The sequence below is a fragment of the Salvelinus namaycush genome, chromosome 13 (genome assembly GCF_016432855.1).
Source record: "Salvelinus namaycush isolate Seneca chromosome 13, SaNama_1.0, whole genome shotgun sequence".
Lineage (NCBI taxonomy): Eukaryota > Metazoa > Chordata > Actinopteri > Salmoniformes > Salmonidae > Salvelinus > Salvelinus namaycush.
The window spans coordinates 34,399,513-34,426,249 of NC_052319.1; the positions used below are offsets into that span (position 1 = coordinate 34,399,513).

At 41.0% G+C, this 26,737-nt stretch overlaps 2 protein-coding genes across 3 annotated transcripts; both read right to left on the minus strand.

The window, feature by feature from the left end:
* Nucleotides 1–4,379: 4,379 nt before the first annotated feature.
* asb11 (ankyrin repeat and SOCS box containing 11) lies at nt 4,380–6,195 on the minus strand. The gene is made up of 5 exons (XM_039006458.1): nt 5,929–6,195; nt 5,707–5,814; nt 5,427–5,577; nt 4,996–5,319; nt 4,380–4,718 (listed from the first exon to the last, which is right to left on the minus strand). The coding sequence occupies exons 1-5, from the start codon at nt 6,028–6,030 to the stop codon at nt 4,594–4,596; spliced, it is 810 nt and encodes a 269-aa protein (XP_038862386.1). The 5' UTR covers nt 6,031–6,195; the 3' UTR covers nt 4,380–4,593.
* Nucleotides 6,196–12,849: 6,654 nt separating this feature from the next.
* On the minus strand, nt 12,850–17,203 carry piga (phosphatidylinositol glycan anchor biosynthesis, class A). Of its 2 annotated transcripts, none has more exons than XM_039006460.1 (7): nt 17,123–17,203; nt 16,221–16,734; nt 15,703–15,973; nt 15,420–15,552; nt 15,204–15,336; nt 13,902–14,108; nt 12,850–13,744 (listed from the first exon to the last, which is right to left on the minus strand). In XM_039006460.1, the coding sequence occupies exons 2-7, from the start codon at nt 16,665–16,667 to the stop codon at nt 13,451–13,453; spliced, it is 1,485 nt and encodes a 494-aa protein (XP_038862388.1). In that variant the 5' UTR covers nt 16,668–16,734; nt 17,123–17,203; the 3' UTR covers nt 12,850–13,450. The 2 variants fall into 2 exon arrangements, with proteins under 2 accessions (XP_038862388.1, XP_038862387.1); XM_039006459.1 differs by having other exon boundaries at nt 17,079–17,190.
* Nucleotides 17,204–26,737: the final 9,534 nt, after the last annotated feature.

Below are 26,737 nucleotides of genomic sequence, written 5' to 3' on the forward strand. Positions count from 1 at the left end.
ATTTAACATATTACAACGTAGGCTATGTGTTACAGCACTACTTTTGGTGTCCCCCTCAGGAATTGCTCTTGAGAAAATTTAATGTAATTGTCCCCTCCAAGGTTGATATCAGATTTTCGCCCCTGGGCTACATTATGATGTTTAGTGTTGATTAAATGGTTGAAAAATTATGGTGTGTGGTGTTTCAATGTTGCTGTCCTGTACTTTTCCTCAACACATCCCCCAACATCCGGGCTGTTCACCCTGCTAACATCTAAAAGACAGAGACAGTACACTTCCATCAGAATCTTGTACAAGGGGTCCTTTGTCCAGAATAATCGTTGTTTGGTTGTAGAATGCCCTCTTCATCTGTAGAACGCTAGCCAACGCTAGCCATGCGTCACAGAAGTGTCCAACTCACCAGAACGCATAACAAAGAAAATACCGAAAATCGGAATAAACTGATATAAGTCGGTTTAATATAACTAGTTGATGATGTTTTTAACACATATATCAAATAAAATCAGAGCCGGATATATCTAACGCCTATAACGAAAGCTTTTCAGAACGCAATCCAGGGGTCCCCTTCGCGCCATGCAGAATAAAGGAAAGAGTGGTCGCGTCATTCCAACAGGTCTTGTTCGGCCTCAGATAGAGCTGTACACCCCATTCCAACTCTCACTGCCTACTGACATCTAGTGGAAGGCGTATGCAGTGCATGTAGACCCATAGATTCCATGCAAATTAATAGGCTGACCCTGGAACAGAGCCCCCGATTTCAGATTTCTCACTTCCTGACAGGAAGTTTGCTGCAAAATGAGTTCTGTTTTACTCACAGATATAATTCAAACGGTTTTAGAAACTAGAGAGTGTTTTCTATCCAATAGTAATAATAATATGCATATTGTACGAGCAAGAATTGAGTACAAGGCAGTTTAATTTGGGAATGATTTTTTACAAAGTGAGAACAGCGCCCCCCCTATTGAGAAAAGGATATGAGCCTGGAAGGAGAGTTTACAGTCTAACCAGACACCTAGGTATTTGTAGTTGTCCACATATTCTAAGTCAGAACCGTCCAGAGTAGTGATGTTGGACGGGCGGGCAGGTGCAGGCAGCGATCGGTTGAGGAGCATGCATTTCGTTTTACTTGTATTTAAGAGCAATTGGAGGCCACGGAAGGAGAGTTGTATGGCACTGAAGCTCGTCTGGAGGGTTGTTAACACAGTGTTCAAAGAAGGACCAGAGGTATACAGAATGGTGTCGTCTGCGTAGAGGTGGATCAGAGACTCACCAGCAGCAAGAGCGACATCATTGATGTATACAGAGAAGAGATTCGATCCAAGAATTGAACCCTGTGGCACCCCATAGAGACTGCCAGAGGCCCGGACAACAGGCCCTCTGATTTGACACAATTAAATCTATCAGAGAAGTAGTTGGTGAACCAGGCGAGGCAATCATTTGAGAAACCAAGGCTATCGAGTCTGCCGATGAGGATGTGGTGATTGACAGAGTCGAAAGCCTTGGCGAGGTCAATGAATACGGCTGCACAGTATTGTTTCTTATCGATTGCTGTTAAGATATCGTTTAGGACCTTGAGCGTGGCTGAGGTGCACCCATGACCAGCTCTGAAACCAGATTGCATAGCGGAGAAGGTATGGTGGGATTCGAAATGGTCGGTAATCTGTTTGTTGACTTGGCTTTCGAAGACCTTAGAAAGGCAGGGAAGGATAGATATAGGTCTGTAGCAGTTTGGGTCAAGAGTGTCCCCCCCTTTGAAGAGGGGGATGACCGCAGCTGCTTTCCAATCTTTGGGAATCTATATAGATTATAGAATGTGAAGATGTTGCAAAGTCATTCAACACTTTGATTCTGGAAATCGATTGAATGTTGCTCTGTTCTATTTCATTCACAACTGAGAACATTGCACAAAACACTATCAGGCAAATCAATACCTCATGTAGATCAGCGTTTCCCAAACTTGGTCCTGGGTACATGTTTTTGTTTTTGCCCTAGCACTACACAGCTGATTCAAATAACCAAAGATTGATGAGTTGGTTACTTGAATCAGCTGTGTAGTGATAGGGCAAATACAAAAACCCGTACCCAGCGGGGGCCCCAGGACCGAGTTTGGGAAACCCTGATGTAGATTAGCTCTATAGACCTACCGTTTATACTATATATGGTGACATGTAGGTAAGCCATATTTATTTGTTCAGTTCTTCCAAGGCAGTTGGACTTTCTTGGAGGTGTTCAATTCTTGTCATGTGTAAACCCTCCTTTTTAGTGACACTCAGACACACTAACAGGGTCAATAATAGTGTTTACTAGTTGTTGAAAATCTATTTAGTCAATGTAACACTGGCTGGAGTCCCGCTGAGCTGCCTGACCAATAGAAGTGAATGACGCAACGTTCCAAACAACCAAACTTTTTTTGAGTGGAAGACATCTGGTGCAACCGATTTACTCCAGTGAATTTTAACATACTCCGTCTCCATGGTAAAGGCCTTAGGGCAGATTCTCTCTGGACACCTACACACAGTGGGATGCACAGACTCCCTCAAGGTAATTCATAGTTTGGTCTAGATCCTAAGTGATATTTTGGCTCTGATTATTATCACAACAAACATTATGGTTACTCCAGCATCCCATGATGTCATTAATGAGCCATAGGTGATCTGTTTCAGGAGACCTGATTGGCCATCAGGGATTTGATGATATGACCTTTTCAATCTCAATCTAAACTGGCATACGAGGACAGGAAACACCCTGGAGCCACACCTCTCCATCTGCTATGCCTCTTCCCTTGTTCCTTTGTCAGTCAGCGCCTTAACTTCTTTGGGATAGGGGGCAGCATTTTCACTTTTGGATGAATAGCGTGCCCAGAGTGAACTGCCTCAGTCCCAGATGCTAATATATGCATATTATTATTAGTATTGGATAGAAAACACTCTGAAGTTTCTAAAACTGTTTGAATAATGTCTGTGATTATAACAGAACTCATATGGCAGGCAAAAACCTGAGAAAACATCCAAACAGGAAGTGGGAAATCTGAGGTTTGTAGTTTTTGAACTCAGCCCCTATCGAATTCACAGTGGGATATGGGTTATGTTGCACTTCCTACGGCTTCCACTAGATGTCAATCGTCTTTAGAACGTCGTTTCAGTGAAGGGGGGCCGGATGGGAGCTGTTTGACTAAGGGGTCTGCCAGCAGCCTCGTTCTGTCACGCGCATTTCACATGAGAAGTATCTCTCGTTCCATTGCTTTTCTACAGACAATGGAATTCTCCGGTTGGAACATTAAACATTTAAGATATAAACATCCTTAAGATTGATTCTATACTTAGTTTGACAAGTGTCTTCAACCTGTAATATAACTTTTTTAACTTTTCGTCCGACTGGACCTGAACGCGCTTTTGGATTTGTTTACCAAACTCCCTAACAAAAGAAGCTATTTTGACATAAATTGACATAAATGGACATTATCGAACAAAAAAAACATTTGTGGAACTGCGATTCCTGGGAGTGCATTCTGATGAAGATCAAAGGTAAGTTAATATTTATAATGCTATTTCAGACTAATGTTGACGGCGCAACATGGCGGATATTTCTTTTGGCTGGTTTGGGCTCGGAGCGCCGTTCTCAGATTATGCTTTTTCCGTATTTTTAATCTGACACAGCGGTTGCATTAAGGAGAAGTGCATCTAAAGTCCCATGCATAACACTTGAATTTATCAACATTAGTATTTCTGTGAATTCATGTGGCTCTCTGCAAAATCATAGCATGTTTTTGAACTACTGAACATAAATGTAAAATTAGATTTTTGGATATAAATATGCACTTTATCGAACAAAACGTACATGTATTGTGTAACATGAAGTCCTATGAGTGTCATCTGATGATCAAAGGTTAGTGATACATTTCTCTATTTGTGCTTTTTGTGACTTCTCTCTTTGGTGGGGAAAAATGGCTGGGTTCTTCTGTGACTTGGTGACCTAACAATTGTTTGTGGAGCTTTCGTTGTAAAGCATTTTTGAAATCAGACACTGGCTGGATTAACGAGAATTGTATCTTTAAAATGGTGCCTAATACTTGTATGTTTGAGAAATTTGATTTATGAGATTTGTTGATTTGTATTTGGCGCCCTGCAATTTCATTGGCGAGGGGTTCTGCTAGCGGAACCCCAGTCCTAGACAGGTTAATCCCCCTCTTCTCACAGATATAGGAAAGGCATCAAGGAGAAGAAGCCGCTGGTGACTGTTGAGATGCACTCGCAATGCCTCAGGGGTTGATACAGTATGTGATGGGGCTTCCCCTACTGTTTATGTTACCCAATTACAATAAATACATGTCCACGTCAACATAAGGGGTTTAAGACAAAAGAAAAGCTATTTTGGATATGTTGAATATGATCATTTTATTAGACAAATACAGCATCCTGAGAAAAGCTACAAAAGTCAGTCAACCCAATTTCTATTAAACCAAGAAAAACAAAACCATTAATTTGTTCAGTCACTAACTCACTGCTAAAAACATTGAACAAGTAGAAGTAGATTAAAATAGATATAAAAAAACACAAATTACCAAACATTTGTAAAAAGGTTGCAGTTTCAGTGTTACTGGTAAAGCAGGAAAGCCTGGAGTCTGTAAGGGAGGAAGAGGGCTGATGTTCTGTCCAGACGAGCCTGTCCCAAACTCCTCCGAATGCAGAACCGACACAGCTGAGAAAGAGTGCAGGGACCTGGGGAGAAAGAGGTGAGGCAGTAAGGAGGTAGGAAGGAGAAGGAGATATGTCAGACATGGAAAACATGTTGATAGCCTTCCATCAGTAGACATACTAATAGCCCACTGGGCACAGATGTAAATTCAACGTCTATTCCATGTTGGTTCAAGTTAACTTCATTGAAATGAAGTGGGAACAACGTTGATTCAAACATTGTGTTGCCAGTGGGACGTTTGGGTAGAGTCATGTATGCGTGGATGTGCGTGTGAATGCATTAATAAACAAGTATTTTCACCTCTTTTCTGTATTGTAGTTCTGACTGTACTGTCGCAAGCTGCCAGCTCCAGAGGAGTCTTCCCGTCTGAATTCCTACAACTCCCATCAGCCCCGTAGTCCATCAGAAGCTCCACCATCCTGACTTCTCCCCCTAGCACTGCAGCATGTAATGGTGTGTCATGACCACACCCACCCTGGACATCAACACCCGATTGCAGCAGTCTCTCCACACAGTCGGTGGCCTGGGCCAGACAGGCTGTGTACAAAGGGGTTCCCACACCAGGCAGCTCCAGGTCTATGTGGAATCCATGGGACAGCAACACCTCTAGACACTCCCTGTGACCTGGGGAGGGAAACAACTTTTACTGAGTACAATATTTACCATTATGCTGCATGAAATGGTCATTCTGAGTCACACTGCACATAAAATAAATCCACATGCACACTTACCTCTCTTTGCAGCCTGGTGGATGGGTGATGCCAGGTGATGGACAGCATGTGTGTTGGGGCTGTGCTGTAGAATCAGTCTGACACAGGCAACACTCCCACTGCTGCAGGCATTGAAGAGGGGTGTGGCTCCATCAGTCGATACCATCTCCACCTGCAGACACACAGGGAGCAATCACAAACGACTTTAGGTTAGACGCTACCTATATTGGTAAAAACAATCATTCATCACCTTTGATTCTTCCTAGTGTGAGCGAGAGAAGAAGAAAAAGGGTGTCCTTACATTGGCCCCATTCTCCAGTAGGAACGTGGTACAGGCGTAATGTCCTCCGAGGCAGGCCTCGTGGAGGGGAGAGACCCTGTCCATTGTCAGCATGTCCACAGGAAACCCCTGAGAGTGGAGAAGATGGAGGACTTCATGTCTATATGATGTGTGTTTTGTTTAGTGTCAGCATGTCATTTTTATGGCAGCTTTATACTGTAAGACATGGTTTTGACTGTCTACCTGTGAGACCAGAGTCCTCAGGATCAGGAGTCTACCCTGGTAGGCGGCATCGTGAAGAGGGGTCCTGTCTGACCACAAGTCTGTCCAAACACAGCACATCATTATCAGACAATCAACCTCCTGGACCTCAGAGACACTGAAGCCCAGTTCCTGCACTAGTATCACAAATAAACACTACCTGGTAGAACTAAACAACCACACTGACTTCCTCTCTCTCCCCCCAAACTGGTTGTACTAACTGTCTCGTCTCATCAATAGAAGTAAATGAATATACATCAGAAACCTGTTGGAACAGCCAGGAGAGTTCATGTGCAAATGAGAGGCACTGTAAGGGAAATGTGGTCTCACATACTCAAGTACTACCAGTGGTGTAAATACTTAAGTATTACAGCAGTTTCTTTTGGGGGGGGGGGGGGTAATTTATTTGACAACTTTTACTCCACTACATTCCCAAAGAAAATAATGTACGTTTTACTCCATACACTTTCTTTGACACCAAAGTACTTGTTACATTATGAATGCTTAAGAGGACAGGAAAATTGTCAAAATCACACTTAAAGAGAATATCCCTGTGCATCACTACTGTCTCTGATTTGGCAGACTCACTAAACACAAATACTTAATTTGTAAGTTATGCCTGTGTTGGAATGTGCCCCTGACTATCTGTAAATACAATTGTGCCATCTGATATGCCTAATAAGGAATTTTAAATGACTTATACTTTTGCTATTTAAAATCAAATACTTTGTCTTTTACTAAGTAGTATTTTACTGGGTGACTTTCACATTTACTTGAGGCATTTTCTATTAAGGTACTGTATTGTTACTCTGCATATCTACATGCTGATGTATCTGTAACATACACTGCATTCAGACCATGACCACATTGTTACATTACAGCCTTATTCTAAAATAGATGAAATACATTTTTCCCCCTCATCAAGCTACACACAATACCCCATAATAACAAAGCAAAAACAGATTTTTACAAATTCTATATGAAAATAAATTAAGTATTCAGACTCTTTACTTAGTACCTTGTTGAAGCACCTTTGGCAGTGATTACAGCGTTGAGTCTTCTTGGGTATGACCCTACAAGCTTGGCACACCTGTATTTGGAGAGTTTCTCCCATTCTTCTTTGCAGATCCTCTCAAGCACTGTCAGGTTGAATGGGGAGCGTCGCTGCACAGATATTTTCAGGTCTCTCCAGAAATGTTTGATCGGGTTCAAGTCCGGGATCTGGCCCCTCAGAGACTTGTCCCGAAGCCCCTCCTGCGTTGTCTTGGCTGTGTGCATAGGGTTGTTGTCCTGTTGGAAGGTGAACCTTTGCCCCAGTCGGAGGCCCTGAGCACTCCAGAGAAAGTTTTCATCAAGGATCTCACTGTACTTAGGATCGAGGCAAAGATGAACGGAGCTGACTAGTCTCCCAGTCCCTGCAGTTGAAAAACATCCCCACAGCCTGATGCTGCCATCCCCATGCTTCACCATTAAGGACCGATCAGTGGAGTGCGGCAGAGATGATTGTCCTTCTGTAAGGTTCTCCCATCTCCACAGAGGAACTCTGAGTGACCATCGGGTTCTTGGTCACCTCCTTAACCAAGGCCCTTCTCCCCAGATTGCTCAGTTTGTCTTGGTGGTTGTTGGTGGTTCCAAACTTCTTTCATTTAACAATGATGGAGGCCACTGTGTTCTTTGGGCTCTTCAATGCTGCCAACATTTTTAGTACCCTTCCCCAGATCTGTGCCTGACCACACTCCTGTCTCAGCACTCTACATTCAATTTCTTCGACCTCATGGCTTGGTTCTTTCTGACATACACTGTCAACTGTGGGACCTTATATAGACAGGTGTTTGCCTTTCCAAATCATGTCCAATCAATTGAATTTACCACAGGTGGTCTCCAATGAAGTTGTAGAAACATCTCAAGGATGATCAATGGAAAAAGGATGAACCTGAGCTCAGTTTCGTGTCTCATAGCAACGGGTCTGAATACTTATGTAAATAAGGTATTTCTGTTTTTTTAAATATTTAGTACATTTGAGGAAAAAAAATGCTTTGTCATTTTTGGGTGTTGTGTGTAAGATTGCTGAGGAAATGTGTTTATTTAACCCATTTTAGAATAAGGCTGTAGCGTAACAAAATGTGGGAAAAGTTGGGGGGGAAATTGAGAAGAATGTAGTACAACTAGTTTTTTAGATTGCCTTGATTCTGTCGCGAACTCACATATCGAGTGCTCAACGTGTTTGGTGTAAGATTAAGCGAAGGTTTCCGGCCATCGCTAAAGCACGGTAATAATGGCACAAGCCAATCAAAGGTTGTAACACGGAACCCAAGCTGGCTGCGCGCTTGCGCCATCGTGTATAAATGTATTTTGTCCCCCTACACCAAACGCGATCACGACACGCAGGTTAAAATATCAAAACAACAGCTTGTTTTGATATTTTAACCTGCGTATCGTGATAGCGCAGCCGGTTTGGGTTTCGTGTTAAAGCCCCCAGGCATCTCTACCCCCAATGCTACAATTTATGTTAAGTGATCCCAGTGGTCGCTCAGGGTATCCCTCATATCCATTCGTTTACTACTAGGATATGCTGAACAACACCTCTCCTGCTTGTCTGCCTGCGGTGCTCCCACAGATTCAGAGATCCATGTAATGCATCAGCAGCGGGTAATCTGATTTCCAATGACTACACCGGCAATGCTAATGTTTTCATCCTAAATGTAATAGTCTCTCACATCTATGTCCCATGGAGAAGCAGTAGGCTACAGGCTAACATCACAAATATATCTTATCAATTTCTACACCCCTCATGCAAATATGTTTGTCTCTCTGTGGGGGGAATGGTTAAACGGAAGATGGGAAATGGACTGAAATAAAAGTGTGTGTGTCTGTGGACGTGATTAACTATACCCCCCCCGCGATGATGTCACTACACGAGAAAAACAACATTTTCAAAAAATTCTAAAAACCTGTTTTTGCTTTGTCATTACGTGGTATTGTGTGTAGATTGATGAGGAACATTTGTAATTTAATACATTTTCGAATAAGACTAATGTAACAAAATGTGGAAACATTGAAGGAGTCTGAATACTTTCCAAATGCACTGTATCTTTACTTTTACTCAAGTATGGGAACTGGTTACTTTTTCCACCACTGGGTATTACTAAACTAGACTTTGGTTCCCTTACTTTCACTAAGAAAATGATATGCAGTATATTTATTCAGGACATACATCAGTCGGCTACCTACTGTGCACAGATATCAGTTCAATGTTTAGTTTTGATTTACATTTGGTTGGATTTGTCAACAAAAATATTTCACCATGTCATTGGATTTATGTTTTTTAAAAATACAAAATTCCCTTAAGTTGTTTACTTTTGTTCTTCAAATCCAATCAGTTTTCCACGTGGATTCAACGTCATCACATAAAAAATTTGTGTTGAAATTACATGTAAACAACATTGAATCAACCAGTAGGTAGACAGTATTCTTCTTCTAAAAACACACCAATATATCTTGACCTAACTGCTCTCTCTATCTCTCATCGCCTCAACCAACTTCCTGAAATATCTGAAACAACTCTGGTTCTCAACTCTTAGGAAAACATACTGTATAATGTGTTTATTCAGGACACCAACCTTCTCTGTTGAACACCAATACCACAGACAAAAGCACAGAACACACTGAAGATCTCTTGGCCTCTCAAATTGTAAGTGTAACTTTCTTGCTCTCACAGAACACAAACTTGCTAAACAGTATTTACTTTGTCAAAGCAGCAGAAGAAAAAGAGAAAACCATACCAGCCATGAGCGAGTTGCATGCCAGTCCACCATAGATGTGGAAGGGTCCCCTCCAAGGCCGACTGCACAGGGCAATCTCCGTCTGCACACCAGCCATGGTCAAACAACAGCAGCCTCCTCCACAGTGAATGAACCAGCTATGGGTGGGATCCACAAACCTGTCTGCCCACTGCTGGCCTTCCCAGACCTCTTATCAGGCCCCAAGCTACCTCCTCCCCCAACCCTGAGGAAAGGAGTACCACCCCTACAACCCCCCTTTCTGTGGAATTGGGGAACCGTTGCATGACAATAGAGGTAAGCATAGGACGGACAGACACAGACACACACAAATGGAACATCTGTGTCTATTCTGATATCTAGGTGATAAGGTGTGGTATTTCAACATGTGCAGAGGACAACCTTATGGCGTAAGAAAAAAATTATTGGATAAGGTGCGATTGAATTTAAGAAATCTGTTTAGGACTTTCTAAAAGCCCATTTTAAGAGTGGAGTAGTAAAGCTATCTGCATATCTGTGTCGTTACATCATTCAAGTCCGGGTCACTGTTTCCTTCAGGGACATCACTTCAAAACAGCCAGTCAAAACATGGTGCCTGTAGTACATCCACATTGGAATGTGAATAGTTGGCTATTTTGAAAGTAAAAACTTGTTTTTACCAACATGTTTTTACCAAACCGTGGTTCAGTCTTCACAGTCTGAATGAGGGCTACATAACATACCATATTGACTTTTCAGACTTGTTCTAAAACTATTGAGCTAGATTAGTATGTTACATGTATAGGGGTGCTGGGTGTGTCCAGCCCCTCTCGAACCTCCCTTGCATGCAGTACTCTCTCCTACATCTCTTTGAAACATTTGACCCTCATGAATACCTTAAAACCACTTTAGGCAGAAAATGTGTTTCTATAGTGACAACAATGATGCTATTTACCCAGACTACAACCCTAACGATGTGTGAATGGTGCACTACCCTCACCCTTGAAAAGATAGGAATGCCATTCCTACCTCCTCCCCTTTCATTGCTATGTGTTTCGTCTGGCAAGATGTTTACAGTGAAAACTGTGATGTTTTTGTTCCAGGACGTACAAGAAGTTTGAGGCCCTAGCTATTGAAAATCCATGATCAGAAAAAAGGGTGATAAAATAGGTCATCCTGAAACAGACTTTACTTTCCTTATTTCCATCATAGGTCAAGGTTCAGGAATCAGTGCATCATTAGGGTACACACAGCCTTAAGCATGAGCTCACAAACATTTGTAAAAAATAAACAATCTCCAAAGGAGAGGAACCACCCAACAAAGACATTGGCAAAGCATGATATGAGTAAAAAAGTTAACCTGTCTCGCCCCCCCGTTCCGCTAGCGGAACTCCTCCCACATTCCACTGAAAAGGCAGAGCGCGAAATTCAAAAAATATTTTTTTAGAAATATTTTACTTTCACACATTAACAAGTCCAATACAGCTAATGAAAGATACACATCTTGTGAATCCAGCCAACATGTCCGATTTTTTAAATGTTTTACAGGGAAAACACAATATATATTTATGTTAGCTCACCAACAAATAGAAAAAAGCACAGACATTTTTCACAGCACAGGTAGCAAAATCAAAATCAACCAAACTAACCTAGAACAAACCAAAGAAACCAAGAAACAACTTAATCAGATGACAGTCTTATAACATGTTATACAATAAATCTATGTTTTGTTCGAAAAATGTGCATATTTGAGCTATAAATCAGTTTTACATTACTGCTACCATCATAGCTACAGTCAGAAATAGCACGGGAGTAGCCAGAGTAAATACAGACACCAACGTCAACTACCTAATTACACATCATAAAACATTTCAGAAAAATATATGGTGGATAGCAAATGAAAGACAAAGATCTTGTGAATATAGCCAATATTTCCGATTTTTAAAATGTTTTACAGCGAAAACACCACGTATATTTATGTTAGCTCACCACCAAATACAAAAGACAGACAGACATTTTTCACAGCACCGGTAGCATGCAGGTAGCATGCACAAAGCCAACCTAACTAACCTAGAACCAACCTAACTAACCTAGAAACAACTCCCTCAGATGACAGTCCTATAACATGTTACACAATAAATCTATGTTTTGTTCAAAAAATGTGCATATTTGAGCTATAAATCAGTTTTACATTACTGCTACCATCATAGCTACAGTCAGAAATAGCACGGGAGTAGCCAGAGTAAATACAGACACCAACGTCAACTACCTAATTACTCATCATAAAACATTTCAGAGAAATATATGGTGGATAGCAAATGAAAGACAAAGATCTTGTGAATACAGCCAATATTTCCGATTTTTGAAGTGTTTTACAGCGAAAACACAATATATCGTTATATTAGCTTACTACAATAGCTATCACACAACAGCATTGATTCAAGGCAAACGGTAGCGATAGCACAGTTCGACAGATATATGAAATAGCATCCCAAATTGGGTCCTTATCTTTGTTGATCTTCCATCAGAATGTTGTACAAGGGGTCCTTTGTTCAGAACCGTCTTTGTTTGGATCCAGAACGAACTATTTCCCTCTTGAATTAGCAAGCACACTGGCCGTGCGGCGCTAACCTCTCCTTCTTGAACAAATTCCTCCAACGCATCACGTCTAAAGTCCCGAATAAATTTCAATAATATAATTAAACTATATTGAAAAAACATACTTTAGGATGATATTGTGACATGTATCAAATAAAATCGAAGCCGGAGATCATATTCACCTATAACGACGGTTTTCCAGGAGGCGATTCCAGGTCCAACTTCGCGCCTTCCAAAAAAAAATAATGGCGGACCTCTCACTCCAAGAGGTTGTATTCAATCCCAGAACGAGATAATCAAGTCATTTCTGCTCTCACTTCCGCATGACACCCAGGGGAAGGTGTATGACGTGTTTCTACAGTCATAAGTGACATGCCCTTTTATAGACAAGCTCTTGAAGAGAGACCTCGCTTTTGGAAATCTCACTTCCGGATAGGAAATGGGCTGTAAAAAGAGTTCTGTTTCACTTAGAGAAATAATTAGAACGGTTTTAGAAACTAGAGAGTGTTTTCTATCCAATATTAATAATAATATGCATATTGTACTAGCAAGAATTGAGTACGAGGCCGTTTAAATTGGATACGATTTTCCCCAAAAGTGAAAACAGCACCCCCTGTCCTTAAGAAGTTGAGAACTACAAAAAATGAAATTCAAGCACAAAAGGACAAGGAAGGGAACTTGGTTAGTGGGTGGTGTTGAAATACAAAACTATGCTATTAGACTCCCCTTAAAGTTTATACTGCTGTCTATGGCAACCAGTGGCATTCATTGTGGCATTTTTGTAATAACGGTATACCCCCCAACCTCCTTCCTTAATCAAATAATTATCTGTGAACCTATATCCTTCTTTATTCAGTGCAAAGCATTGATAAAGAAATTAAAATACAAAAACTAGGAGTGGAACATTAGTGCTTCAGTTTTGTAGTTCATTCCGGGGTTACAAAGAATAAAAAGTATATCTATAACCGTCTTAACCTGAGCAAGAACACTCATCCTATTGTAAACATCAGGGTTCCCCTTAAAACATTCTGCAATGAGTGGTCAGTATCCACAGGTGATTAGGTGTTGGGTCAGAGGTCAAGTTAAGATTTTTTTAAGCAGTTATATTAAGGTTGAGGATAAGGAGTTGTGTTTGCTTGGAGTTATCATCATAGCTTGGTCTTTTGACCACCTGGCTCCTCCTTTGTCAACATGGCACTTTTAGAGTGAGTTCCTTTCCTATCGCCCAAGCCCTGCCTCCACAGCCCCTGGGGGCCCGTGGCGTCCATGGCAACGTCTATGAGGCAGTCTGGGAGGAGCCAGCGGAGAAGGATCAGGAAGAGGAAGTCGAGGACAGCGAAGAAGGCAAAGATGGAGCCTGCCACAGGGCCACAGTGGGTTCTCAATCTGAGCAGCCGTCTGTCAAGAGGAAGAACCTTCTCCCCAGCCACACGGTCATACACCTGACAGAACAGAGAGAAGATACACACACATAGTGTTAGTATCAATGAATTAAATCTCATCAATATCCCAGTCTGTGTCAATTAAAGGTATTACGGCAGTGTATCACAGTCTAGATTTAGGAAACATACAAAATATATTACGCATGTATGAGCCTACCTTCTCTGTCCTCTCTGCAACATTCCTCCAGGTGTAGAGGGTGCAGACGTGGGCGTGGATGGAAGCTGGGGAGGCGACGCTGCCCGATCGTTGCCTAGCGATGACACTGTCCAGGCCGGCACAAAGAGAACGCACGGTGGGCTCACACAGGGTGATCAGATCCTCAGGCAGAACCTCAGGGATCCCTCCAACACGCGTACTTACCACCTACACACACACTTCCATGAACCTCATTAACCACACACATACTCAATGACAAAATTCCCAGACCCATATGCATTGGGTGCATAACCCGATTAGGATGTACACTCACGGCGCTTGTGGTAATATGGTCATTCATATTAAAAGTTGAAGGTGCAACGATGTGCGGTCCTTTTTTACTGAACTCTGATGTGCACTTTGAAGATGTTAGAATAACTATCCACATGAACTTTTCCTCAGACAACAAGACCAGTAACAAACAACAAAATCACTAGTCTGTCAATCTACTATAGTAGAAATGTTTCGTTCTGTAATGCAATTAGCGGGAAAACAGTGTTGTCCAAAGCGCACCGCACATGAGTGATTTCATGTGACAGAGATGAAAATATCCATTAGAAATGTAGAAAGAGGGGAGATGTAATACGCAACAACTAACATGTGTTGCTAATAGGATTGTGCATTTGGCTAATGGACAATGAAAGAAAGAAAGGATTTTAAATAATTGCCTCTACGGATATGGTCTGATTTTGGCTAGGCTACTTTGAAGCATGGTAAGACATGCCTCATAATATGTAGTAAAACTTTCAGATTTCAAACAATAAAGTATATGTTTTCAAAATGGATACTGCCTCCAGCTCATTGCAAAGTGGTGTGTGTCACGTTGATTGATTCCATTGCATATGCATTTAATGTTTGTGATGTTTTAGCAGTAGCTCTTGCGCTGTCTGACAGATTTTCCGCTCAGACTCTGTATCTGTATGCTGTACACGTGATAAATAAGATACATAACGAATATACTGTACACATGCGGCAATTTAAATCCACAAAATGTTGTGAATGAACCTAAAGACCTATAAGCAGGACCAGCCAAATGTATTTACATCAACCGGTATTTACAGCAATAAATTGGCTAAAAAGTATTATTTCTCTTCTGCCAGACAACTGGCCTGCAGCAATTGTATTTATCAGCATTTGTATAATTTTTTTGTTTTGCCAAAAAGCCAGCTATAAACAGCTATTAACAGTACAACCACCTTCTAGTTTGTGTCCAGGTATGGGCAAGAGGATGAATATCGATTAATATTCAGTAGGCAAACAGACCTGTAGTCCACAGCTGGCCCCCTCCACTATAGCCATGCAGAAGGCCTCGGTCAGGGAGGTGTTGAGGAAGATATGTCCCTGGACCAAGACCCCCCGCACATCCTTATGCTCAAGGGCCCCCAGGAGACGCACCCTGGGGAGAGAGAGAAGCAAATCAGACACACACCTACACCCACAAACATATACCAACCCACACACATCACTGTTTAATTCTACCTGTCGTGTAGCTGGTATTTTTCTCTCACTTCCTCCAACACGATTCTCTTTGGTCCCTCTCCACCAATCAGGAAATGTAGATCGGGATGTTTGAGGCACAGCTCTGGGATGATCCCACCCAGAAGATCTATTCCTAAAACAGTGTAAAAGCAGCAGGTGAGACTTCACATTCCTACAATCATATCTACAGGCTTTATTTATTGATAAACGACAAGCGCACATAGTTCATCTTTTTGCTATGTGGGGTCTACATTTATCATTATATAGTCTCACCCCTCCTTACCTTTACGATAAACGAGGCGGCTGACCACTACGATGGTGATCCTGTCGTCATAGCGCTGGGAAGGGTCGGGGGTGAAGTCTGTGGGGTCGACAGCGTTGGGGATGACAGAAACAATCTCGGGGTCAAGTGCTGCCCTAAGCACGGTGTTCTCCTTACTGGTGTACGACACGCACACAATGTGATTGGTGTCGCACAGAGACACCGTCAGCAGCTTATTGGTCAGCACTGAGCTAACATCAGCAAAACCAAAGAGGGAGTGGTCAGTAAACACCTGTAAACAGACAACAACTTTTAGTTATTTATACTAAATGGACACACAAAAACTATTTTAGGAACTTTATATGCTCTCATCTTGCTCTCATCTTGCTCTAGGATGCGCCTGCAATGGCATCATCTTTCCTAAAGTGCACCACTTTCGGTCAAAATTGGCTTAGTTTCACCACACACAACTCTGTTAAGACTGCTACCCACAACTCTGTTAAGACTGCTACCCACAACTCTGTTAGACTGCTACCCACCGTGTTGAGGCCCATGGTCTTGGCGTGGAACAATGCATCGTGGCCCATGGCAGAGAAGGAGCTGTGGGCGTGCACCACGGTGATACGCTCCCTGACAAACACGCAGCGCAGCAGCGGCAGGCTGTGGAAGCAGGTGGTAGCTGTGGACTGGTTGTACATCACCTGCAGGGGCAGGTAGTACACCTTGAGCCCGTTGGTCAGGTAGCGGACCCCCTTTCTGCAGCCGTAGGCGTGGGTGGCGATCACCACCTTGTGACCCTTCTCTATCAGACACTGAGACAGCTGGTAGATGTGGCTCTCCACCCCACCCATGTTGGGGTAAAAAAAGTCTGACACCATGCAGATGTTGTGCTTCCTGGCAGGGGCCTGGGGAGCCACTGTGAGCCCATCAGGGTGTCTGTTGGCTGGGGGAGCGTGGACAGCTGCCACCCTCCTTCGCTGGCCCATGGTGGTGGAGTTATATGGTGGTGTGCGTCACTCATACAGGCGTCTTACATTTAGAGCAACCATGCACCTGAGTAAACAATGAAATAAACATTACAATGGATAGCTACAACTACATAATCTGCCCAGATTAACCTAGGACTTGATCTAACTACAACATACACTTTGGTAATGAAGTTTATGGAAAGGTTATCTATGAATAAGCAGTTGCAAGTAAGCTAGCAAGTCGAGGAATTATCTTTGTAGTGGCTTGGACAACGATTCCCATAGATAACCGATTCATTTGTGGCTTGGAGGTAGCATGCTAACGTAGCTCGCAAGTTAGAAATGAGGCTAGGTAAGCTAGCTAGTATGTTTGCTGTAATGCTTCCGAGAACATTTAGATGATTGGGACTTGAGAGACTACGACCTTACCTTCAAAACAAAGCGAAATTGTTTTTTGTTTGATATAAACCTACATTTTGTCTCAGTCCATCTTCATTCAAATTTCTGTCAATCAAAACAACCTCTTCACTTCCTGGTCCGCTTCAGATCGTCTTCTTCTTCTTTCTTTTCTTCTTCTTCTTCTTCTAGAATCTGGTGTTATTGCTGCCTCCTGCTGTAGTAGTCAGGAATAGCCTCACTGCCTCTGGTGCGTTCAACACCTGGGTTGCGGTCCAAACACTTAAATGTGTGTTCCAAACACTTAAAAGTTCGGTCCAAACACTTAAAAGACACACCCTTGTCCGCTTACCCTCGCCTTATGCCCTTGGGGGAATCCCCGTCGCCATCTTGGAGGGTGGTTTAAATGATTAGCCAAGCAAGGGAAGTTTGCAATGTAAGCCCCTCAGCCCTCGTTTTTAGTCCGCTTTGCAAGTGTACAATTATGTTCACTACGGCCTGAAACTCCCCATAATTCAATTCACGATTGTACATCCTGCTAAGAAAAGTCTGTGAAAATGTTAAAACAACATCAATGGAGAAGTCAACATACAAGTGTAAGTAAAAACGAATGCAAATAAGGTAGACATTTTGCTACTACATAAAAAGTAAATGTGTTTTTGTTTGGTTATCTTTTGGAAATTGTATAAATAAAACATTTTCCTTCAGAAGTTCCAGCTAGGCAGGCTAATGTTAGTTAGCTAATTAATTTGCTAGCTATCATACAGTAGGCGTATTTTAATAATGATATTTTTAATATAAGTAGACATGCACTCATAATTGACTGTAGCCCATATAAAGCACCCACAAGCTACCGGTGGCTGAAAACAAAATCATAGTGGGATGAACGAGTGATGAATTTCCGGCCAAAGGTGGTCCATTTAAAAATCATTCCTTCCTCCCTCACCCCTTGCCCTGCAAGTGTATACTTGTCAGACATCATGATACGTCATCAGAAGTGTCCACTTCATTTTATGTCTTAGGGGATGGGGTGTGTCTTTTAAGTGTTTGGACCGCAACCCTTGTGTTAATGTCTTCAGTTCAACAAGGCGCAACATGGCAAGACTTCCTGGAACGCTTGCGAAGCAGACCAAGCTGACCAGGCCGGCGTTTGGAGTTTGAGAAGTCAATTAGAGAAGTGAAGAATTCTATTTTAGATGGTAATTTTCTCAATCCAAAAGCACAACCTAGATTCGAGCCAATATATTAAGTAGTTGAACATGTTATTACTCCAGCCTCGTAAAAGAGACAAACTGAAACATTTACATTTTCGTCAAAAACAACTTTATATCGTAGGAGTGTCTTTGATTTGATGGCTTAGACATGGGCAGTTCGGTACGAGATGACCGTTGGACCCGAAGACATGTTTATCTGCATGACATCGCCATGACATCGCCTACAAGCTTGATCTGGGATTTCTATTGGAGAATAAGTTTCTGCCTATATACTGTACTATCTTTGATATCACAGTGACATCCAAATAGTTACTACCAATATTACAAGTTATTTCTCGTGTAGGCTGCTATCCTACTCAAACTAAAATCCAGAAGTTATTTCTGCCCCGCCCATCGAAATAAACTACTTTATTTTACAAGTTTTAACTAGCACCATGCTCCAAACTAGCTGACATTGCCAATAAAAACTACCTGGGAAAGGTTTAACAGGAGGACTGAATGATGTCACCATTGCCCTTGATACTAAGCAATGTTGTGCTATTTTTATTGACTTGGCCAAAGCTTTTGATACAGTAGACCATTCCATTCTTGTGGGCCGGCTTAGGAGTATTGGTGTCTCTGAGGGGTCTTTGGCCTGGTTCCATTACCCGCAGTACTAGACTTAAAACGAATCATCCAGCGATCATACACTGTTTACCAGGGGGCAGGGCTACCAACGTTAAGGCTAATCTGAAGATGGTGCTTGCTAAAGCTAAAACTGGCGAGTGTAGAGAGTATAGGGATATTGTTATCCACGTCGGCACTGTCGTGGAAAATCGGTTCAAACCATAACACTTACAAGAACTTGTAAATTCAAATAGACTTTTAATACTATGTATCACAAGCCGGAACGATCCGCGGATCCCAGCCCTTCCCAGAGCACTGGTTCGCTCTTTATACACATCCACACACATGAGATCATTACATACATTAATTAAATTACTTCTCCTATGGTCATCTGCCACCATTATCCTTCATTTCAGGCTTCCTGCTTGTCTACGCCCAATAACGCCTGTATCCGCTCTTGATTAGATTATAATGGGGGCAGGACCCCCTTGTCCCCTAAAATTAATATATGTCTATCTTGCCCTAAGCACTTATGGCCTTTACCCTAAGCACTTATGGCTGTTCCTGTCAATTTTATCTTCATAATGGTGTCCTGCTTTTTCCATACATGCACTTTAAAGCACGTATGACTTTGGCCATCTGCTAATCTTTGGTTTCCTGTATTTACCAGAATGGCAAATGCACTCACGTCTGCCTTCTTCTCCTATTTTCTAGTGTACACCTGTCTATTGTTTAATAGTGTGATATCTACCTACATATGTATCAATTACTCCTACATAATCCCTCCTCTTGAGGGTAATTAGCCTCAAAAACTATACTAAAATGACATATAGAGAGTAGATATCAATACCAACAATTGACTAAAACATTATCAAAATAAAGCTTACAAATCACTTGGACCAAACATCTCCAATACATAAACACAGACAGGAATAAAAAGATCCAATTGAAACATAATACACTTACAAAACCCAACTAGACCAAACATCTCCAATTAATAACATAAAATAGGAGTGAAAGATCTAGTTAAAACAAAAACACTTATAATCGACCATTATATTTTGATGAAGCATGAGCATGTAGTATGTAGCCTTGCCTGAGGTTACAAAGAACACAAAGCATTAGGCAAAATAGATATGCTAAAACCCCATTATCTAGGAGCACAGTCCTCATCCTTACAAATAAGACAATCTCCTCTTTGACACTTTGCACAGAAAAAAGGTTCTAGGTGATGATAATGACCATCCTCATGAATTTTTGTACACCACTTGCAATTGTGACGCAAATGACACTTTTTGTGGACATGTATGAGTAAACATTCATTGAACATATACAGGGAAACCGTGACACGCATGACCCCCCCCCCCCCCCCAATCACTTCATAGAGACAGTTAGGGTTACCAAAGGGACAGTCAAGAGGTCCTCCAACCGCATTGCAAGGCTTTCCATACTTATTGGTATAATTGCCTGGGCTTCCCGGTACAGGATCAATCACCACAGGAGGGTCATCTCTCCTTACAGACATCTGTTTAACTGTTGTCTGAACCACAAATGACTTTACCAGGGGTAAAACACAACAAAATACAATACCCAAAGCCAACAACCCTCCTCCCAACATGATGGCCATCCTAGCAAACATGGCTCCCCACTTTCCTAATGCTAGGTCCAACCAATCCCAAACATGAGAGTCTAAACCAGAATTAGCCTTTACTTCTGCTCGTAATCCTTTGAGTTTGGCCATAGCAATATTGGGAATAAAGGTGCAACAGTCATCCCCAAACATGACACAAACTCCACCCTTCTCCACTAAGAGCCAATTAAGTATAGTTAATGAATCCCTGTTGGTTATAGCATATATAATTAATCCACTCTAAGTTCTTATTTGGTGTTATCCACAAGAATACAGATTCAAATCCTGATTTAACCTCCTCTCTGGCCTTGAAATCCCCGAGGTACACCTCTAGGCTGTCCAATTGCATCAAGGTATACCTCAGGATCCTTCTTATAAGCCCTTTTAACTCTAGGTTTAACATAGTCATCATGGGGTGATTTAATAATAGTATCCTATTTAATTGCTCTAACTAAGGCACAAAGACCAATCCATCCATCAGGCAATACATTCAACAGTTAGTTTTTTCCACACATCCAGAAACTATCAGCAATACCTCTGTCTTGATTTTTCAACATAGTAAGAGATGGCGCAACCTGAGTTATGTAACTACACAACCCTTTTCTATTCATAATCAACCCTTTATCATTACTTTTACGAACTCCCACATTCTCTAACACCCAAATAGTATCACATTCTACAGTGGTGTTTCCTACATCAATTCCTTCGGTGTGGTGTCTGTAAAAACATTCATATTTTCCTTTAACCACGGTACTTCTGTCTAATTGAGGTCCATTTAATTCAGTTCTAATGTTATAGGCAGCACAATCATTGTCTCCCAGCATGGTCTCATTCAACATATTTTTACCCCTAGTGCTTACCCAGAGCAATCCTACATTTTATGTCACACAAGGGAATAGAATACTTTCTATTGGTACAATGGTCATTTTTCCAACTTACACAGTTTTTAAATGATGCCGGTTCAGAGACTATTAAAAGATCAGGCAAAGGTGATTTTCTACACAAAATACAATTGTCCATTCTGTGTTTGTTTGCCATATACTTAGCCCATTCGTACCACTCGTTCTTCACTACTTCTTCTCGTGTGCTGTCCTTGAGTGGTTCTAATTCTGATACATCTAGTTCTGTCGCTTTTACAATGTTCTTATCTTGAGGTAGATCATTAGAGTTTATCAGAAAGTTCCAAATGTCAGTAAAAAACTCTCCTGACTCTGATGTCTCAGGTTGCTTTGTGGGTAGGGTGGTCTGCTTGTAAGGGCAGTCGATGTCATCTTAGTGGTAGCTACTGTATTCTTCACAGCAGCTGCCACCATTGTTGTTGTCGTTGTCACAGGTTCTTCCTGTTCAGGTGCAGGGGTAGGATCAATCTTAATGACCGTGGTGCTACTCCCTTTGGTCACTGTTGTTTTTGTTATTTCAACTATTAATTCTTCACCTTCAACTGGTTCAATCTGATTCATGATGAGCACCCACTCGTCTTTTTCTTTGATTAATGTCAGGTCACATCCTTTTGGGTCCCAAATGACTTCTCCCTTTGTTTGGTGATGTGTCCATCCACAGAGTGCCATCTCCGGTAAAGGTTTGATCCTTATGATTGAGGTAGACTTCAGTTCTGCTGCTTCTGTTATGAGTTGAGGTGAAACAGAGATTCTAACCTTGTCAGTCTTTTTGGATTGTTCAACTGGTTCCTCTCTTCTCTTCCTGTTTCCACCATATATCTTGATTGTGCATGAGTCTGTTGTTTCTATACTAGCATTCACTGTTACTTCTGTTATGTCAATGTTCATTATTCTTTTGTTGTTCTAACTTCAATTGTCTGTAAAGGAGACCATTCAAGAGCCGAAAAGTCAATTGTGGGGAAATCCCCATTTTCTTCAGCTTGCGGGACTTTTCCTCCTCTTTCTTCACCTGAGGCTCCCTCCTCAGGCAGGACTTAGCTTCCATCTGGAAGGGTTTCAATTTTTAGGGAAGAGATGTTCTCATTCTGTTCCTTGTGAGGCCTCTCCTCCTCTTCTGGGTGCATTAGTCGGTGCACCTGTCACATTTTGGCTTCACTTGATTTGCTGTTTTCTTGGCTCCTTCCTGGTGAATCAGCATCCTCTGTGTCTTCATCTCTATATGGTTGTGTCCTTCTCTCTGTTGGGCCTCAGGTGCAGTGGTTCAGATGGTACCACGTCTGGCTTCCTTTCACTTGGACGGCCGTTCTTGTTGCTTTGGCCACCTCATAGGGTCCTTCTCTCCTCAGTGGATCCCACTTCCTCCGGAACCCTCGAACGTGGACTAGATCTCCTGGTATCACTGGGAGAGGTCCTTCTGGTCCCCTTGGATCATCAGACGCAGAACCTCTCGTCCTGGTTCAGGTTTCTGCCTACTTTCTGTGAGGCATTCATACTTAGAGACTTATGGCCTCTGTTCTATGATTGCACCATACATCCTCTTACTTCCATCACTCATCACACAACAAACAGACATTCCAGCTGAAGCTGGCGAACCCCTCTCCTTCTGGTTTCCTAAACATAAGACTTGGAAAACGACAAAACATAACAGCATTGACAATGTTATGTGTTATGCATAAACATATTCATGAAAACTGAAATCTGAGACCATGACAATTCCCACTCTCTCTTCACCTGACTCTATGCCTCCAGGATACTTTTCTGCTGGACTCCACAAAAATAAAAGCCCTAAAAAGCTTCCTCATGCTTCCACCCAGTCTTCCCCTTTTGGCCCCAGGTTCTGAGAGGTGTTCTCAAATCATGTCATTTTTTACTTAGTTTCCCATCTACTCCATTTCAACTGATAATCATGTGCATAACCTTAATCAACATTATCTCTTCTTGATGTAATTCAACACTGTATATGCTTTCACATCAATTCCTTTAACATGTTTGTTTTAGAGTATAATATCATATCATCTATTCTTTTTCACATGATGCATTAAAAAATGAAACAAGTAGCCCCCAAACACAACCCAGTATGTCTAAAGTGGAATCTAGTCTCTCTCTCTCTCTCTCTGATTCCACGTCCTCTGTCATGGTGTTTTCAAGCTCACCCCTTATTCAGCTGGACCTCACTTCTCGTGAGACTTATGTACCCACCAAAGAGAGACATGAAGAACTTTACCACTGCAGTGTTGTAAGAAGTATACCACCAGCCTGGTGTATCTTGATGTACACTCAGTCTCCAGAATGCAGCCCAAGCCCTTCCATTTCTGGCTGTTTTTTTTTCCTGAGGACATACACACTAACACATGGGTTATTCCCTGACAACAGACTTTCTTCTTATAGCAAGATCACTAAATCTTAATTTTTAATAACAGCCCTATGTAACCATTCTGCCTCAAATACCTGGCCTCCTGCCACAGAAATATTCATAATGATAGTCAAATGATGGTCCCTACAGCAACTGCTGTAAAATAACATATAATCAGTCAAGTGTCTTCCAGTTGGATTAATATCCAATCCTAACAAAACTAAGTCATAAGTTTCTTAAACTTTTGCTCTAATGTTCAAAATGCCACCACTTATTCTTTTTACCATATCTTTAGATATGTGAATTGTTCTATTTACTTTAGAATTGTCCCTATATTTTACACAGCCAGCTGTCTTTCCTTTTCTGTGAATTATCTCTATTTTTATACATAGTTTCTAGAAATAACACCCCTTCACTACCATTACCTTCATTTATGAGTCCCCTAACCCATAACAGCCATTGTTTGATACATACTTAAAACATCCTTAAGTCAATTTATATATCATTTATATCAGTATCAGTCCCTCCTCAGGAACATATACACAACCTTATGTTCCTCAAAACAAAAATAAATAGACCAAACGAAAAAAAATAAAAAAAATAAATAAATAAATAATAATAATAATTGCACATTTGCAATATTACCACTATTTGTAATGTAATTAAACCTGGAGAAAACGTCCATCTGTTTCATTCTATGCCCATGTTATTATTGGTCTCTTTCTTCTTCATTCTTGGGTATCATCGCACAACAGACTACCTTTTTATTCAATTAAACATTACATTTTATCATTACAATTCCAATGACATTATAAAACAAAAGAAACAAAAAACCTTTAATCTAATATTCTGTAAGTTTTGTCAACCTCCTTGTCTCAGGATTAGTTTCCAGAGCTTCCCTAAGCCTATTAACGTTAAACAGTTCTATATCCAAATAACTAAACAGTTCTTTTTTAAATACTTTTTCCAATCCAATATTCAGGATAACAGTCCTTAGTGTTTACTTTAACTCAAATTTGACCTTATCTATTCAATACACAACATCCCTTTAATAATTAACATTTATACTAAACACTTTAAATACCAGTATTATCTATTTTACAATAGCCCTTTTGTCTCAGTTTTTCTCTCATGAGTGGCCTGATAATAAAAAGGTCAGTACCCCAATTCCTTTAAGTCATTATTCTCCCAACAAATATAATGTCAGCATGTCAATTTTTAGATACAGTTCACAGGTCATCAGACACAGTTGTCCCTCACTATTCAGTCGGTTAGGGTGGGTTTGAGCTCCACACCCACTTGTGGTGATATTCTCTCCCATGCCTTAAAGCATTCTGACGTCACCTTCTATGATAACTCCCTTATTCTACCGGTGATTTCTCAGACGAATTACAGATGATGTATTTATCAACATAACCCTCACAGAGACCCACACTCCAATAAACCCTTTGGAGTAACTTTCATCACTTTTTATATGCAGAATGAACAAAGCACATTTGTGTATTTACCCAAAGACCATAACCCCAAGGAACTGATAATTTTACCTATGAACCCATGTTATATCAAAATAAAAATTAAAATAAACCTATTTGAATAACTTATTCAATTTAAGGGTACAACTCTTCATAATTTTCCCAGGGACATAATAGATTTTCAAAGTAATTATACAGTTTGAATAGAGTCTGGTGTCTTTTAATCATTTTATAAGTAAATCCCACCTGTTCCAACAATTTCTAGTAAAAGGTGATCAGTCTTTCACAGGAAATTCTTAGGATTCAGGGCATTTTGACACCATTAATATGTTTCCACTCCCCCTTTCTTTAGGAACAACTTAAATACATTTTTCAAAAACATTTCCATCCTTTTGCATACCCAATTTGAAACTGAATTGGAAAAAACCCTTCCAATAAATCTACTAATGCATATTCATTCCCAGTACATGGTGTACTTACTAGTGAACCATAAGCCAATAACACAAAGGGACTGGACTCACTCATCCAGAACTCCATTTTTAGCCTTATCCAGATATTTTTATTTTTAAAGCGGCTGACTTTAATTAACTGCTTTCCACAGTAATGCAGTCTCCAATGATATTTTGACCAGAGAAGATTAAACCCTTTTTTTCCTGGAAAAGAAAGCATACATATCGTTAATATTCACAATGTTACCTTTTAGTCAGCAAACCAATAATTTTTACTTATCCATAGATTTTATTCTAAAGCGTCTTTAACAGTTCCAGAGAATTGTGGTATAGAATGTCTAACAATTAAAATTCCATCGGTACTCTACTAGAAGTTAGGTAAAAACATGATCTAATACTTTTTCCATCACATATAAACTGTAATCTCTATGAACCACTCATTGATCAATCAGAGACTATACACCGCCATGTGAAAATTCCATACCCACTAACCTCAAACCAATTAGTTGTTTGTTATTTTGACAAGGATACAAACTCTTGTATAGCGGCATTTCCTGCTACCGCACTAAGTTCTAGTGTCACATTACACTAACTTTCCCCATACCCGCTATACCCATATTCAAAACAGGGAGCTATTTTCTTATTCGTTCTTAGATATTGTCAATAGTTCTGCTAATCACCCGCACGTCTGCGAGGACTAGAGGAACCACATTTGTACCTCATCGCAATGTATTTTCTGATGATAGAATGTTGACATCAGAACGCCTGCAAATCGAGCTTCACATTTTGGTCCCATGCGACTGTGCCTCCCTTATTCTATTTATTCTGTTTATCAGGTAATAGCGTCCTCCATTATCCAGTTTTTTCATATTCAATCCGAATTCGGTAGAACTAATGTGCGCTTCTTTCATTGACTCCATGGCTTTTTTAATCCCTCTATGCTAGAGAGAAACAATCATTTTTGTTTTCATGCCACTATTTATTTATTTATTTTTCCTAAATACTCCACTTCTGTTATACACCTTTTATTTACTATTTTTCCGAGGTAGAGCTAATCCCCTTTCCAATT

Bases quoted from the DNA above. Each gene is read 5' to 3' on its own strand.
- piga (XM_039006460.1), bottom strand. From the start codon at position 16,667: ATGGGCCAGCGAAGGAGGGTGGCAGCTGTCCACGCTCCCCCAGCCAAC. The intron at 15,974-16,220 runs GTGGGTAGCAGT...GTCTGTTTACAG, and splicing joins AGACCATGGGCCTCAACACG to GTGTTTACTGACCACTCCCT. The intron at 14,109-15,203 runs GTCTGTTTGCCT...GTGTGTGTGTAG, and splicing joins GGGCCAGCTGTGGACTACAG to GTGGTAAGTACGCGTGTTGG.
- asb11 (XM_039006458.1), bottom strand. From the start codon at position 6,030: ATGATGTGCTGTGTTTGGACAGACTTGTGGTCAGACAGGACCCCTCTT. The intron at 5,320-5,426 runs GTAAGTGTGCAT...TTCCCTCCCCAG, and splicing joins CCACCAGGCTGCAAAGAGAG to GTCACAGGGAGTGTCTAGAG. The intron at 4,719-4,995 runs GTGAAAATACTT...CTTTCTCCCCAG, and splicing joins AACTACAATACAGAAAAGAG to GTCCCTGCACTCTTTCTCAG.